The sequence below is a fragment of the Cladophialophora bantiana genome, assembly GCF_000835475.1.
Source record: "Cladophialophora bantiana CBS 173.52 unplaced genomic scaffold supercont1.9, whole genome shotgun sequence".
NCBI lineage: Eukaryota > Fungi > Ascomycota > Eurotiomycetes > Chaetothyriales > Herpotrichiellaceae > Cladophialophora > Cladophialophora bantiana.
The window spans coordinates 940780-956986 of NW_015971583.1; the positions used below are offsets into that span (position 1 = coordinate 940780).

Consider the following 16207-nt stretch of genomic DNA (forward strand, 5'->3'; position numbering starts at 1 on the left):
CAACCTTTGATAATACTGCCCGATATTTTTTTGAGTCCTAACTCTAGGGCTCCAATCCGTCGTCCATCCCTCCATCCATCCGTCCGTCCGTCCGGGATGCTCGTTCGTCATACGTTATACGCTCCTCGTAGTCGTAGCCTCAGTCGTATCCCTTTTCAGCAACTTTGGGTGAATCTGTATCCGGTGAAAGAACGGGCTTTCATCTTCCCTCGGACCAAGGGGAACCCGAAGACGGGGGTAGGGTCGTTCTCTCCACGCAGTATTTCCTCAATCAATATCGGCTAAGCCCGAGGGTTTTTCTTATTGTTGAATGCGGATCGTCGTCTTCGAAACTTCGTGGCCGTTCGTGGACGTTTTCGGCCTCTGATTCATTGCTCCTCCCCCCCAATTGTCGCTTCCAAGCGTTGTTGCCGGCCTCACAGGTCTTCTGAATGCTCCAGCGGCTTGCTTTTGAGGACTCTGAACATTGTCTTCCTTGGAAAGGATCATACTTGTTTTTGAAAATTTTCTCATCTGATTCCTCCCCGGGTGTCGTTCTTCAAATGTCGGTGTCGACCCCGAGGCAACTGAATCTTCGAGCAGCGGCTTGCTCATCAAGTCACTGGTGATTAATGGTATTGTCGAGTGAGCAACACTCTGTTGTCTTGAGAGCAGATAGACCGCGATTGATCTGTCTTTTTTCAGTCGGCAGAGATGCTCACAACCGCCACCACAACAATAACATATCTGAGCGCGGATTTCTTTTTTCTTTTTTGCCCCCATTCCGCCCGTTCTCATTTTTGAGACTTGATGCCTTTTCTGCTAAGATGATTCCAGAAAGACGTACGCCAATCAAGATCTCTTCGTACCCTAGCTTCCCTTGTTTCAGTTTTCGCCGTATGGTTTTCCTTGTACCTTTTTTTGAAGCTCGTCTCATTCACAACTCCGTCACATTCATCAATGACTCCCTCCTTGCCTTAGTTTCGTCTTCCGTGGTACGGAACTCCCAGCTTTCCGAGGCTTCTGCTGCTACTGCTTTTCGGTGTCGGAATATAAAACGAATGACACGGGTTCTCCGCATGTGCTGTTCAAAAAGATTGTTAATCTGTTTGTAAAACCTGATCTCTTCGGGGTTTCCTACAGAGTATGGGAACGCTCCTAGAATCTGATGCTTACAAAGTGAACTCTTGAAGAAGTACGTCGTACTGGGAGCCAGTCCCCATCGACGTGACGCCCCGCAGCCCAGTAGGTACTTGATTGTTTCGAAGCGTCGTCGTACAATTTGCATTCCATATATAGATTTCGAGCCGATTACTGACGGGGGTTGGGAGCAGAAGACAGCGCTTTCAAGGAGCGAGACACGCTTTGAGTTTGTTTTTAGAAGGTCTGGGTTCTGCGATAGCTTAGCCTTTACGTAGGGCAGGATGCTGAACTGAGAAGCCAACCCCACAAAACAGTACTCCTTCCTGGGCTTGTCGGAAGGCATAAACCACAAATCTCTGTTTACCCAGTGACAAGGATTGTAGCATGGCCCTCCGACAAAATCAGGACCTGGTCGCCCCTTGATGAGGGGGTCTGAGTTGCTTAGATCGATCTTGTTCGCGATTCTTGTGGCAGTTGAATCAAGCTCGTCGAGTGTCTCGATGAGCACTTTTTCGTTCTGGGGCCTGGCCCCAACGCAGGTACCATGGCACATATAAATAGTGACGATGTGCCAGAAGTGTCGAGCGATTATCGTGGGGTGATCCGTCCTCAATCGCATTTTATCAGATAGTCGCGCCACCCCAACTTTGAGAAGGGCAAGAAGGGGATCGAATCCCAGTGGTGACTTCGAACAAACATCATTCCACATCGCTGGCTTTGCGAGCCAATCCGCGGCACTTCTGTGTAAAACATGGACAATTCCACGCGGGGTAATCTCGAGGATCCCTCGTGTGTGCATATCCAAACCTTGTCGTACATATCTCCTGATGTGTTCAGCCGTCTCTTCCGAGATGGTACCATCCGTCTGTCGTGGGATGAGGTTGCCTAATGCCAGCCACACAGACATGCCTTCGAGGCGCAAAAAAGTGGCCTCTAAAAGCCGGAATAGTCGGGCGGTGGTTCCAATATCGACAGGATCGATGCTGTTCCAGATGCGGGTGCAGAGGGCATCCATCTCGGTGGGAAGTTCATCTAGAATATTCTGAAGCTCCTTCAAATCTCCAAGTCTCCTCTTGTCAAGCCAGACGGTCAGACTCTTCACCACCAGGCGCACCCATAAGAAGACGCCTTGCGCCTTCTGGACCATGTTGTCCAGCAGGCTTTGGCATTCAGAAGGGTAAATTGGTTGGAGGTCCCTGAATCCACCACATTCTGCGAATCTGCCAGCCACATCAGCTTGTATATCGGCTTGGGTTAGATTTTCCATTTTCAAGTGAGGACCTTGAGAAAGTAAGTCCGAAAACTCGGGCCAATTCCTGCTTGCAACGCATATCTTCACATCGTAGTTCTGATTGATTTCGTGTATCCACCCCATGAGTTCTCGATGATCTCCACTGAATTCATCGAGGCCGTCAATGAATAGTGCAAGTCGAAACATCTGACCACTTAACAATAGTAGGGACCGGAAGCTTTCCTCAAGTTCTGTCAAGTCCCATTCCGGGAGTTGGAGCTCTGCATCTGGGAAGGCACGTGCAACGAGCCACCGACGACCGCACACCTTCTCCACTATATCTGGCCTGGACCCGATGCACTGCCACAAAAGCCTTCGCAGAAGGCCCTCCTTGGATTTTTCCAAAACAGAACCAGCATCCCAGAAGTAGTACCAGGCAGCCAGATGGGGCAGGTTTCGAGCCCATATACGGAGATGAGGCACGAGGGACGGATTCGTGGTGATGTAGGACATCAATGTAGGCTTGCCAGACCCTGGTTTGCCAGTGATCCAGTATATTGAGTCATCCTGACTCTCTAGCCACGTGGACATTGCGGGCAGTGATGCGGGTTTGTGATGTTGATCGTCAGTGCATGGAAAGATCCACTTGAACGTTTTGGCGTAAGCTGGTTGAATCATGCTCTGGCGATTATTGATTTCGTCGAAAGAGAGGCTCGATATTATCTGTCTCAGTATATTTTGCTGCGGGATTTGATCATCTGCAGGGTCTTCTGAGTGGTTAGGAACACTTAAGCCTTTTGGTTGCCAGTTGGCGTCCCAGAGATGCTGCACAAAAATCTTCTGCTTTAATCTTGTTTCGGCCGAGTTCGGCAGTGTCAGTCCCTTGAGGTCTTTAGATATTGATTCGACACGGCGATCCGTGCCATTCAAGGTGAGGAGGATAGTGTCCAGGATCGCTCGAATACTATTACCGTCCTCCCTAAAACGGCTTAGCAATAAGCCACGTATGCAGAATATTCACTCACCAAAGAGATGCGATCAGTGTCATTACGATCTCTGCTCGAATTTGCTCTAGTATCTTCTCCAGCTCTTGCACACGGCTGCGGGGGAGGAAAGCCTTTGCGGCAACAACGAAAGAACTTTTCGCATAGTCCAACTTGGTCGTGCCTCGAGCACGGAGCTTTCCCCGGGTCTCTTGCACCTCTTTAGCAATGTCCATGCACTGCATGCACAGTTCGCCTATTTTTCGATCGCTGTCATTACTGTATTCTGAGGGCAGCAAGGCAAGTTTTTCTTGCAAGTACTTGCTAGTGCAGTGCAAGTCGTTAGAAATGACAGACACCTGCACGTATCGCGATGTCAGCCCCTCTGGTGACTTGTAGACATCGTAGATGCAAGAAAGGAGCCGGGTGGCAAAGTCGACAAATCCTAGAGCGCTGCCCACAACTTGGACAGCGGTAATCGGGTCCATCTTACTGGGGACTTTTGAGCGTCGAATTTATGCGGCCGAGGTGGCGATTGATCGGAAAGACTATCATGAACGTCGCTCAGTTGTTTCCATGCTGATATTTTACCATAATTGTAACAGCAGGAATCTTCAAGACCATGGCGAGGCTGAAAGTGGTGAGCCACTGACAAGGCTAAGACCAAGTGGGCTGCTGCCTGAGGCGCAACGTGGACGTCCGCGATTGAAGGCTTGGACCCGGACTCGCCCAGATCGGTTGGTAAGGTATCCGTACATTCATCACAGCCACATACCATCTTGAGCAAGGATACGCCTTGCAAGTGATATGTCTTTCGGCTTCCCTCACGGAGCAAATTGTTGTCTGCGCACTGAATTCCGCATCGATCTTTGCTGATTTGGTTAGGACGAGGAACTGTCGTTTTTCCCAAGCACGAAGTACCTATATTTCAGACATATATAGGAACAGCTTATTTGGTGACTTGACCTATGGCGACCCTACCATTAGAGAGGAGTTACTGGCTCAGTGGCTTGGCATGTGAAAAATGGAGACCTGAATGCCGTATCCTGAGGCAGTCGGCCTCTAGCAGCAAGCGCAAGACACGATCATCGTCAAGAGCTGGCCTCATCTCACCTCTTTGCGACTTCCCCTCAGCATCGCTCGCTGTCGCCGTGGTTTGCGTGTATCTGCTCTGTTCACTCATTATGCTATGCAGCATGAGACCGCGCGAACTCCGGAGTGATGGGCTTGGGAAACTTCTCGTTCGGAGCAGCAGGGACTTCGCTCGGAGCAAGTGCTCGGTAGGGTTCAACTGGTCGAGCTATGTAAGCGATGTTCAGCCCGCACTGTGGAGGCCCGGCTCGGCAAAGTTGCTATTCTTATCAAGGGCCCTAAATCCGACTAGACCCAACACAGTGAACAAGAAGGTTCTATTCGCCATCCCTTCTTCCTCATACCCGTCAGCCTCATATCATGCCTTCATTTCTCCGAGCCTCCTCATTCTGCTAGCTTGGAGATGAATAACTTAGAGACATGGTCTCCACCATCTGGCCACTCTGATGGTGCTACACTTTATCCTCCTAACACCTCTCCCCGCCAAGACTCCTCCCCAAAACCCAAACTTGTGATCCGTCGAACGCGAACGGGATGTCGCACATGCAGATTTAGGAGGGTAAGTCATTATATCCACATTCTACTGTCCGCAGGCTAGACAGAACTGGATGACTGCTGTAGGTGAAATGTGACGAGACGAAGCCCGAGTGTACTCAGTGTCTCAAAGGCCAGAGGGTCTGTGCATGGCCTGGCCCCGACGACAAGAGAGCAAAAATCTCAAGGAGGCCTAATGCCACAGCTTGCGAAAATTGTAGGGACAAAAAGGTATTTATATCTCCGCCTTTCCCCAGCTCGTGAACATTGAGCCTTGTCCATCCAATCCGTCTAACAATGTCCGAACGCAGCTCAAATGCGTCGGGGATATACGAGATGTATGTGTCAAGTGCAGCGACATGGCTATCGAATGCGTGCGATCCCAGAAGGATGTTGAAACAGTCCTATCAGGGCCTCTTCCCCTACCATCAAACGACAATAGCAGGTCAACAGTCTTTTCTCCCCGCCCATTGTTGCCCTCCACGTCTACCCTTCGCTCGCAAGTCAGTGGCTCTGACATGGAGCACGAGCACCATTCACCTCTTACCCAACAAGGCCATGGCCCAGAGCCCATGGTGCCGGCTAGCAATGTGCTATCGGATTCAGTCCCTAGGGGACAGCTGCCGACAGGAACAGAACTCGAGGATCTCGTCCGGCTCTACTTTTCCTCTGTTCACCGTGAGTAGCTTGATGCCGTCGTAATCTCTTATATAGGAAACTAGTCCCTAATCTTTCGTCCCTCAGATTTCGGGTTCTTTGCATTTATCCACCAGTTCCACTTCAATCGCCTTCTCGCCAAGGGCAAAGCCCCTCGCGAGTTGACCCTTATGATGATTGCCAGCGCGATGCGGTGAGTGGCTAATTTTTCAAGGTACGATACTCACTCATAATCCATCCACAGCTTTGCCGCCAAGCCCACTCCAGAGAACCTGGCGAGAGCAGATGCTTGGGCAAGCACGGCGATCGAGAGCCTTCTTCCCCGTATCTATAAAGGTTTTGGAGTAGTCCAGCTAATGGTACGTGGCAACGCGATGGTATACTCTTTGCTTGCTATTCGAAGAGATAGGAGCTCGAGCTACTTCTCGTTTTGTGCCTGAAGTAGAATCACTAATCCTGAAATAGGCTCTCCTCCTTGCCCAACACTACGATCTAAATCGTGGCAACTTTACATCTGCCTGGTTGTTAGGTGCCAACTGCACAAGGTGAGCGGCCAAAGAGCAAATTTTTGCTAGCGGTATAACTGCTTCTCGGATGTGTCGAAATTGATAATCCATCCAGAATGATGCAAATGATGTCCTTGCAAACGTTCGACCGGACCTACCCTACAAAGTTCGCCTCAAATCTGCGACTATCACCCCTTCTCTCCTGCGAAGCCCTCCGACGCGTTGCCTGGTCTACCTTTTATGTCGATACCATCGTCGATGGAGGTCGATACGGTTTTCACATTGTCGATGAGAAGGCTTATCGTCTCCAGCTTCCCTGCGACCAAGCGAGCTTCTTAGCCGACGAGACGGTCATAACTGAGCCGCTTTTCTACAACCCTACTAACGCTAATGCTGATAATCCCGAGCGTGCGCCTCTTGATATGTCAGCATACCTCCTTCGAACAGCAGCCGCTCGTCGTCGGGCATTACATTTTGCCTTTCGCGCCTCTCACAGTGAACAGACCGTTGAACGGCTAATGGAGGAGCTGGCCGCCATTGAGGCTGATGTAGAAGAGGTTATTACCGCGTTGCCCAAGCGGTTTCATTTCAACACCGACAATATGTTTCTGCATCGTGATCGACTGATCACATTTATTCTCCTGCACATTTTACGCCATAACCTTTTCATCGTCATTGGTCGAGCTGCCCTACAAATATATCAGCGGGATTCGGCCAAATCAGAGCTCATAGCCGGCGTGCGGCGGAACAGGATTTCTCATGCTCTACCAATAGCTGGCCTTATCTCAGAGGGTCTAAAGGCGGATATCAGCTTTGATCCACAGGTTGGGGTCCAGGCATATGTCGCCCTAGAAAGTACAATGATCTCTCATCCTAGTCATTGCACAAACACTGCTGACTGAAGTGCGACAGTCCTTCTATTCGAGCCACGTCGCTTGGCTGAGACAGATCCTTTCGTCGATCCCAAAGCGCCCGAGCTGATGGAGGCGATCCCTCACCTGCTCACTGTGGTTCGGAACATTGCAGATCGATCCGAGTTTGTCAAGCAGCTGGTAAGTGAGACAGCCGTCTCGAGACACAAGAGCTGACGCTTCAAATGAAGCATATCGAAGCCGTTCTTCGGCTTCTACGATGTGACTTTGCGCACCTCCTAAACCAAATCGACTTTGTCGCATTTCGAAGGTCTGTGGCCTGTGCCCTGAGCTCTGGAGTGAGCGGATTCTCGCTAACTCTGTCGATAGCGAGTATCGGCTAGTTGGACAAGATGCTGCTGAGTACGATTTCCGTGACTTCCGATGGGCGAAGCTCGAACGGATTCGTCAAGGCGCTGAGTCGTCCACCAACGCGGCGTGCGACGAGGCTTTACTCGAGTACAAGGTAGGTGAAGAAACTGCACCACCCTCGACGGCGCCTTCACCACGCCTCGATGCGATGGACGTCCGGCACGCTATTAGGGGACCTTCGGTGGCCCATTCGCTACCATACTCTGCCTCAAATGCGCTCAATCTGTCTGAAGCGCAGAGTGAAGGGGCTGGCGTAGCGCAGACCGCGCAGCCCTGGTGGGGACTCGCCCAATCCGAAAACGCCGATCAAGCGTTTTCGCTCGACTATTCATGGCTCTTGGATGAATCAGGGCTCCCATGGGACCAGGCTGATGACCTTACGAGGTCTCTATCCCAATTTTAACCAGAATTGACAATATGTGGGCAGGATGCGATCCTTCCCCAAATCAAACTGTACATCGTCTGCCACATTGTGTGATCAAGATGTCTATTTCAAGTGCCCCATCTCATGATTTGCCTTTGAGCGTCTGATTGCTACCAAAGTGTAGCGAACAATTGACTCGGTGAATAATGTCAGTCTATACATGGGCGAGCTGAGTGAACTAGAGATTCTATACATACAATGTGCGCACGAAAACTGCCGAGTAAGCCTCCTAGTTGTAATGGCGTTGAAATACCATTACGTGCAAGGGATCTATCCACAATTCGTTCCTTCCCCAACCCGAAAAGCTATCTCGCTCATTGACAAGGCACAGGACATTCTCCTCCTCTAGCTCCCATCCACGACTTTTGCAATTCTAGCTCATCTTCCCACAGCTCTGGAGCATCGTCCTTCCCCAACCCTGGAGCCAATGCCACTGGTCCCCATACGATGCCACACTCACTTACATACTCATCCCAACAAGCCAATAGCTCTTGCAGTTTTGTGGGCTCAATCTCGGCCAGGTTTTTTGTTTCTCCCGGGTCGTCAACCACGTTGAAAAGCTCCCAGCCCTCATCGCCTTCGCCTGCACCTCCCCGTTCCTTAGAGAAGTGGACAATCTTCCAATCCCCTTTCCGCAATGCGCCACGCGCAAAGAGCTCCCACCCAACAGGCTCAGAAGACGAGTGAATTGCCCACATCTCATTGTCCTCCACTCTTTCGTCGCGGGAGAAAAATGGCACCCACGAGATTCCTCGGATGGCATGCACGTTTCTTCCTCGAAAAGTCGTCATCTTGCGTGGAGCAATGCTTCCGCCCAGGCGTGTCCGCTTTCTTCTCTCTGAAGCAGTGGGTAGGCCCACTCCGGCGAGCTCGAGAAACGTGGGGGCGAAATCCATGACGGTTGCAAAAGAACGATTAAAGGAGCCGGGAGAGAATGAGGGCAGAAAGGTTCTGGCAGGAGGCTTCACGATGCAGGGCACCAGGATCCCGCCTTGGGACGGGTAGCATTTGAATAACCTCGATGGAGCGGTTGACGCTTGAGCCCAAAGCGGACCGAGCCTGGAGTTGCAATGTCAGCTCATGTCCTGTCCTAGAGGGGACTGACCGTACCAGGTGAACGAGTTCCAGGAGCCAATATTCTCGTAAGAGTTGTCATAGTACTGGTGGATGGCGCGTTTTATGTTCTCGCCCATGACCGCTGCGAAATGACAGTCAGCTGGTGTATACTCCATGCAGTAACTCGGGGAGGATATCTCAACTCACGGACGGCTTCCAGTCTGCATTCCCACGGTTACCATGGTCAGCCCAAAAACAAAACTTCTAAAGGCAAACCGAGTACTCACGCAGCACCCTCCGCCCCATTGTCACTCATAAACACGATAAACGTGTTGCCATATTCTCCCGTCTTCTTCAAGTAATCTATCACTTTGCCAACATTGACGTCGATAGAGTCCACCATCCCAGCGTATGCTTCCATCGCCCTGCTTGAGAGCTTCTTCTCCTCCGGCGTGAGATCATCCCACTCCCCAACGCCTTGCGTGGTTGTCTCTACTTTGTGCGGGACAACGGACTTGTCTATGATTCCCATCTCAGCAAGCTTTTTCAGTCGGCGATCCCTCAAGGCGTATGGGCCATCATCGTACATCCCCGCGTACCTTTGAGGCTAGAATCAGTTCGGCCATGACCAGCAAAACATGGTAGTAGGGCTAGAAACAAAGGTTCTCCTGGGGCCGAAACTCACTTGTCACGTTGTGCCTTGGGGCATTGCAAGGGCCAATGTGGTGCGGTGTACGGTAAGAAAGCAAAGAAAGGTTTCGAAGCCTCGACCTCAGACCGGCCTTCGAGGAAATTAATTAACCGATTAGTGTAGTAGTCGGTCGAGTAGAAGCCCTCAGGATCTTCTGTCATGTTGGGAGGTCTTGGGAAAAAGGACACGGTCAGTTCAGCTCAGCATACATGTTCACCGACATCATGCCAGAATGGTGACAATAATCTGTGGCATCTTCAACTCACATTTCAACTCTTTTCCCCTCTTCAGCGTGAACAGGCCGACCACCAACCGGGAAGGATTCCTTCACTGGTTCCCAACCGTAATGATTGCAACACCCGGGAAGCATAGCGAAGGCCTTCTGGAAACCACGTTCCCAAGGCCCCTGGCGGGCACGCAACCCCAGATGCCACTAATGGTTGGTCAGCCTGGAAGAAAAAGTCGGCCAAACGTGCAGACTATCCAACTAGAAAGCAGAACGAACGACACGGACCAAGGAGAGGACTGACCTTGCCCGACATGACGGTGAAATATCCATGATCCGTCAGGATCTCAGGCAAAGTCGCCACGTCATTGTTCAGGTATCCCTCGTACCCTGCTTTACCGGACCATCGCCTTGCCCCTTTCTCGCTATTCTTGTATTCTATCAACACGCCAAGCCCACCGAGGTGCGCGTCAGTCCCACTAAGGAGCATTGCGCGTGTGGGCGAACAAGCCGCAGCGGCATGGACATTTAGCATACGGATGCCCTCGGCGGCCAGGCGGTCGATATGGGGAGTGTGAATCTCGGCGCCATAGCAGCCTATATCGGAGAAACCCTGGCACGATATGGTCAGCTGTACTCAGCCTGATGGAGGGAGAGCACCTGCAAGGTCGTCGGCAAGGATAAAGAGAAAGTTGGGCCGCTTGGGCATCCCATTAAGACCACCGTTCATATTGGAAATTTCCAGGAGAGCGGTCTTGCGGCTTTCTATGGTCAGAATATGCGCGAAACTGAACTGAAGATGTCGCCAAGTTGGGCGAGTGATGAGAATCTATTAAGCACGATCGAGCTGCCCCTGTCTAATTGCGCAACGCAGTAAGCCTCTTCTCAAAGTCTTGCTCGGAAAGTTTATGCTTGAAGAAGGATGTGAGACCAGTTATCGGGGTCGAGGATCTTGGGACTTGGACTCGTGGACTGCATGCCGAAGAGTACGCTAGGAGCAGTGTGCGAGCGCCGCGTTCGCTCCAGTTAGACGAGAGAAGGTAAGATTTGAGATGGTAGACGAAAGGTTGGAAAGGGTGCGAAGACCATTTCGCTCGGAAGGCTCTGGCCCCTTTTTCGGACCCACTCCGCTCCGAGCGAGATGTCGCTCCGAGAGTTCAGACTTCCAGACTTCCTTCTCGCTCGGAATGCTCACTTGCTCACTTCCTCACTTCCTCACCTCATCCAGGGACCCCATGGGGGTTCTTGCAGATGTCGCGTCTAGCTACCTGCTCTGGATATAAGACAAGCGAGTTCCCCGCCGCAGCGTTCCAGATGCACCAATTCAGATCTGCATTGCTACCAGTCTGTCTGCCTCCGAAAGGAACGCGCACCACTCAGGCCTCTAGTTACTCCTGCTACGATGGCGACATCGCCCTCGGCGTGGTCCGTGGTGACCCCGATGCTTCTGTTCTCCTGCTTCTGTCTGCTCGTGGGCGACATGCTCTTTGGGTACGACACTGGCAGCTTTGGTGGTATCCTCGCCAACCCTGTGAGTGTCCTACTATTTGACGCGTGTGATAGACCAGCCGCGCAGGACTGACACCGTCTTGCCAGGGCTTTGTCCGACAATTCGGTGTGTACCATTCCTTGACCGATAAATACGCCATCGATTCTCTTCATACGTCGCTGCTGTCCTCTCTCGCTTTCATCGGCAAGTTTGTTGGGTGCTTGGTCGCTGGTCCCGCCATTGAGTGGTTTGGCCATCGTGCTGTGTTCTTTGGTCTGTCGGCCGTCTCGTTCGCTGGTATCATCAGTGAGTTTCTTCGTTCCCTTAGCTGCTTCCTCCTGGCTCATTTATGCCCCCTCTAGTCGAAATCACCGCAGCCGGCACGGACGCCGGGTCCGGACGTTTCGCACAATTCATCGTTGGGCGTATCATTGTCTACATCTCGGTCGGTCTGGTCGAAGTCGACGTGACGTGAGTTGCCAGCATCCAACGATGCCGCTCGAGCAAGACTGACAAGTTTGTCGCAGCACCTACCAGTCTGAGATTGTTCCAGCACCTTTCCGAGGCCTTGTCGTCGTCTCCCTGCAACTCTTTCTCAACGCCGGAAGCGTCATTGCCACTGGCGTCAATAAGGCCTTCTCGACCAGAACCGACGGTTTAGGTTGGAAAGCAGTCACTGGGATCCAGTTTATCTTTCCCGTCTGTAAGTGACCACACCCCCGTCTCTTACTCTCTGGGGACGGTCCAGTATCGCTGACGCAAGGCTTCAGTGATAATTTTCTTCACGCTGTTCATTCCGAGCTCTCCCCGTTGGCTCTTGTCGAAGGACCGCGATCACGAGGCCATCACCGCCCTCCGTCGCATCAGACCGAAGGATGATGGTTCTGATGACAAGTGCGCAGCCGAGATCCAAGCCATCAAAGAAGCTCTCCAGGAACAAGTGCATAAAGCCCCCTGGCTCGACCTCGTGCGTGGGGCCAACCTCCGCCGGACGGCACTTGTCATTGTTTACTACTTTTTCCAGCAGGTGAGTAACATCCATCCGTGAAGCGATCAATAATTTGGTTTAACCATGCGTGTTACAGACTACCGGCCAAGCCTTTGTTTCGACTTATCAAATAACGTTCTACAAGACAAACGGCTATTCGGACCAGGCTTTCACCTATCCCGTCATTAACAGCTGTCTCAGCTTTCTCTCCGTCATCCCAGGCATGTACTTAGTCGATAAGCTTGGGTGCGTTAAATCCCCGGAGTTGTATTTCCTGTTGTGCGGGCCGTACGCGAGCTGATAGCTGTGTTCCACAGTCGTCGATACAGCCTCATGATCACTTACTTTTTCCAGGCTTTTTGGATCTACTTGTTAGCCGGGCTCGGTGGGATGAACCACAAGAGCGCAACTGCTAAGAACACGATTGTGGCTGCCTTCATGCTCTACGCATTTAGTTACAACGTGAGTTACAGACGTCAGCGGCATATGTTTGACAAATTTACAAGGTTAATTGTACTAATATTGCTCCCCTTTGCAGATGGGCGGCGCTTCGATCCCGTACCTGCTCGGCTCTGAGATCCCCAACGCCGCCGTCCGCGAAAAGACGCAGGCACTGGGGACGTCGTGGAACGTGGTCTGGGCATTTGTAACCAACTTTGTCATCCCGTACATGATCAACAACATCCACTTCGGAGTTGGATGGGTGTTTGGCAGCATCTCCGTGCTCGCTTTTATCTTCACCTTCCTCTTCCTTCCCGAGACCAAGGTGAGTTTTGAGTCAACTTGCGCCCAGTCCCAAGGAGATGACAAAAGTTAACGTACCACTCCTCGTTCTAGGGTCGCGCTCTCGAGGAGATTGACGCCATTTTCGCAGTCCCATTTAACCCCTTTCGACCCGCCGAAATCCACTACACTGACGCCGAGCGCCGGATTGGCCAGCTTGAAGGGGAGAAAGCGGCGGCCGTCACATCTGTTTCCGAGAACATTGACAACTTTACCCACCAGGGCCAGAAAGATGATTTCTAGGTCCTTACTGGTTGGACCTATCGAACATAGCATGATGAGGGCGGTATTTGCGACCAAATTCGCTCTAATTATTGTATGTACTGTACATATAAAGCTGTCAATTATAGCTAGCGCCTCACAAATCTACTACCCACTTAACTCCTGCACATAGTCGGGGCGCCCCTACCTGCCTACAAGCATCTTCTGCCCAGGTGCATACGGGAAGTGCTCGTGCTATGAACTCGAGCTGAGGCCTCGGGGTAAACTGTACTGCCCGGGGTACAGCTCTCTTGAAGGTGTTTGGCAGTCAGTTTAATCCGAGACTCTACCGGGCCGCAGGCAGTGTTTAAGCCCCGTGAACTTGGTTCTACTCATAAAGGCTCGGGTACTGTCTACGTGTATGTACTTTCGATGTAAATTCTCGCTTTATGTTCCATCCGGCAGCTTGCCCCGTGCATGTAATATAGGAGCTCTGATCGCTTTGCTTTTGCAGATTCAAAGGGTTGGAGGTGGGTGCATGAGATAGGTACAAGTCGTCTGCACGGGTCCTCTTGGACGAAAGTCGATGGAATTCGTGCCAAAAAATCGAAAAAGTTCGAGACTTCCTCTCCGTTCGTTCAGACCGTGTAAAGTCACCCCTTTTCTTTCGCTTTGGCATCACTCGTTTTGCCATCGGCTGTAACGACTCGTTATGTGGATGCCTACTACCCCGTTTGCCCGAGTATAAGGCAGCGTATAGAAGTAGGACAGTTTCCCCCCAAACTGCCCCGGCGGTTGCCTCGTTGCAGGGCGCGGCTCGGCTCACTGCGAGTGACAGGTTGCTGTCTGCAATGATGCTTCACGTGAATGAACTCGCAATCTTGCTCCTTGCCCTGATCTTTGGTCCGTAAAGGACAAGAACCCAAGGAACAAGAGTCAAGGCAAGTCCGATGGCGCCTAGTAAGCTGCTTGCAGCCTGGAAACCCAGGTTGGTGAATAGCTGATTTGTTACCAGTGGGAAAGATCCACCCAGCAGATTTCGACAAAGGCCCGAAGCTGCAAGAGCAGAGCTCGCATAGATGTGATAGCAGTCCGCTGTGTAATTGAAGGTTCCCAGGAAGATGCTGAAGATGCCCATTGTGGCGACGCCAACCGCAATTGTAGGGACGATCCAGTGGACGGAGGAGTAGCATGTCCAACCAAACCAAAATAAACCGATTGGCATGAAGGCCGACTCGATGCATGTGAACAACAGTCTCCCTTCTGGGCTGCCGTTGATCTTCACGGGATAGTGCTTAGCAGCCCATTTCTCTTGCCAGATGCTGAGGACCGTGGAGATAATAGCCCCGACACACATCGCCGTAAATACCGCCCCGGTCTGCTCTAGGCTGAAGCCGTGATTGACCTCGAACACCAGGGGGATTGATCCGAATTGCAGATATAGCACTGCCCAGGAGAAAGCGATCCAGAGACTGAACCAAAAGACCACAGGCTCGGTGACGAGCATGTGAACAGGTCGGTAAAGGGAGACCGCGATCATCCGGCTTATTGACAGTCTTTCTTCGTCCGCTTTCACTTTCCACCGGATCCGGCAACACCTCTTCGAGCCTCTTTCCTGATGGATTCCATCACCATCGACTTCCATTCCTAGGGCTCCTGCGGCCTCTAGTTGCTCGTACCATTTGTTCAGCAATTTGGCCTTGCGACTGAGAATGATGCTACCTCGCGTTTCTTTGAAGAAGACAGTGACAAGAGAGACCAAGGTGCCGCTGGTGATAACTTGTATCCAGAACACCCAACGCCACGTGGTCCGCTGTGCAACAAAGCCAGATACTAGAGGCCCCAGTCCGGTGCCAAACAGGGTCGCCCCAGTGAAAAGGACCATGGGACCGTTCCGGTCAGCCGTGACCCAGACATCTGCCAGAATGCCGCCGACCATGGTAGAGAAGGTAGATCCTCCAACGCCGAGGAAGAATCGAGCCAGCAGCATCCCTGCAAATGAGTCGGTTACCGCGCAGCCGATTTGACATAAGACGAAAAGAATTCCGGTAAAAATAAAGACAGGCCTCCTTCCATTGATCTCTGAGAATGGCGCCAACACCATGGGAGCAATTCCAAATCCAGCCGTAAAGATAGTAATGCCAGTCTTGTATGCCACAGCCGAGATTCCCCACTTTTCAGTCAGCTGAGCTGTTGGTGATGCATAAGAGCCGGCGGAGTAGGCGGCTGTGATATTGACCGAGCAGGAAAGGTAGGTCATGAGTTTTTTCCGGGTCAGTGACCAGGTAAATGGGTTGTCGTAGTCGCGCAGGTTGGGGCATGGCGGAAGCTCATTCTTCACCCCAGATGGGAGTATCGCGTTCAGTGGCATGTCCGTTTCAAAGGTCAAGTATCGATATTCAATGTCATTGGCATCGAGAGGTCCCGGTATTGGTGGATATCTTGGATCATTTTGGAGAGGCACATTCTGAGCCGTCAAGTCGTCCACGCCACCTACGGATATAGGGATCATAACATCGTCAATCGAAGCTTCATCATATTTTCTTGAGCCATCCTTGTCCAGCATAGCAGAAGACTACCGTGGTATGGCCCTATCCGTACAAGTATTTTCGAGAGAAAAGACACTATAGAGCTCTGTAATAGTTAGTTCGGGGGTGATTGGTACCTTTAACAAGTTTTCTGGGCGCCCGCTACTCCCCTGGAGAGATCTGGAGATAGAGGAAAGATCGACGCTGGCGTCAGTAGCATAACCGGTGCACCAACGAGGTGAGTAGAAATGGTGGAGGGATACCCCGTACATCTTCCCGCGGCCTCTATCCGCATCCCCGGATACATTGCCGAGGTGCAACTGCCGGGGAGGAAAGGTAGACTCCGTCGAGACATACTCCGTAGACATGCAGAGATGTTGATCCATCGTGCTTCTGATGGATCCACCGCAGGC

At 51.7% G+C, this 16207-nt stretch overlaps 5 protein-coding genes across 5 annotated transcripts; 2 read left to right on the forward strand and 3 right to left on the reverse strand.

Annotated features, from left to right (window-relative positions):
- Positions 1-916: 916 nt before the first annotated feature.
- Positions 917-3824, reverse strand: Z519_06644 (uncharacterized protein; the record flags this gene model as incomplete). The annotated part of the gene is made up of 2 exons (XM_016764382.1): positions 917-3332; positions 3379-3824. The coding sequence occupies 2 exons, from the start codon at positions 3822-3824 to the stop codon at positions 917-919; spliced, it is 2862 nt and encodes a 953-aa protein (XP_016619464.1).
- Positions 3825-5480: 1656 nt separating this feature from the next.
- On the forward strand, positions 5481-7811 carry Z519_06645 (uncharacterized protein; the record flags this gene model as incomplete). Its single annotated transcript, XM_016764383.1, has 8 exons — positions 5481-5640; positions 5707-5812; positions 5864-5978; positions 6085-6164; positions 6241-6980; positions 7038-7177; positions 7228-7307; positions 7367-7811. 8 exons carry the CDS (start codon positions 5481-5483, stop codon positions 7809-7811), a joined length of 1866 nt encoding a protein of 621 aa, XP_016619465.1.
- Positions 7812-8146: 335 nt separating this feature from the next.
- Positions 8147-10535, reverse strand: Z519_06646 (uncharacterized protein; the record flags this gene model as incomplete). The annotated part of the gene is made up of 7 exons (XM_016764384.1): positions 8147-8891; positions 8934-9071; positions 9176-9487; positions 9574-9750; positions 9846-10012; positions 10110-10441; positions 10466-10535. 7 exons carry the CDS (start codon positions 10533-10535, stop codon positions 8147-8149), a joined length of 1941 nt encoding a protein of 646 aa, XP_016619466.1.
- Positions 10536-11207: 672 nt separating this feature from the next.
- Positions 11208-13308, forward strand: Z519_06647 (uncharacterized protein; the record flags this gene model as incomplete). The annotated part of the gene is made up of 9 exons (XM_016764385.1): positions 11208-11336; positions 11402-11600; positions 11657-11765; positions 11822-11997; positions 12065-12321; positions 12380-12528; positions 12600-12744; positions 12821-13048; positions 13120-13308. The coding sequence occupies 9 exons, from the start codon at positions 11208-11210 to the stop codon at positions 13306-13308; spliced, it is 1581 nt and encodes a 526-aa protein (XP_016619467.1).
- An 817-nt stretch (positions 13309-14125) lies between these two features.
- Positions 14126-15832, reverse strand: Z519_06648 (uncharacterized protein; the record flags this gene model as incomplete). The annotated part of the gene is made up of 1 exon (XM_016764386.1): positions 14126-15832. The coding sequence occupies one exon, from the start codon at positions 15830-15832 to the stop codon at positions 14126-14128; it is 1707 nt and encodes a 568-aa protein (XP_016619468.1).
- Between the last annotated feature and the right edge of the window lie 375 nt (positions 15833-16207).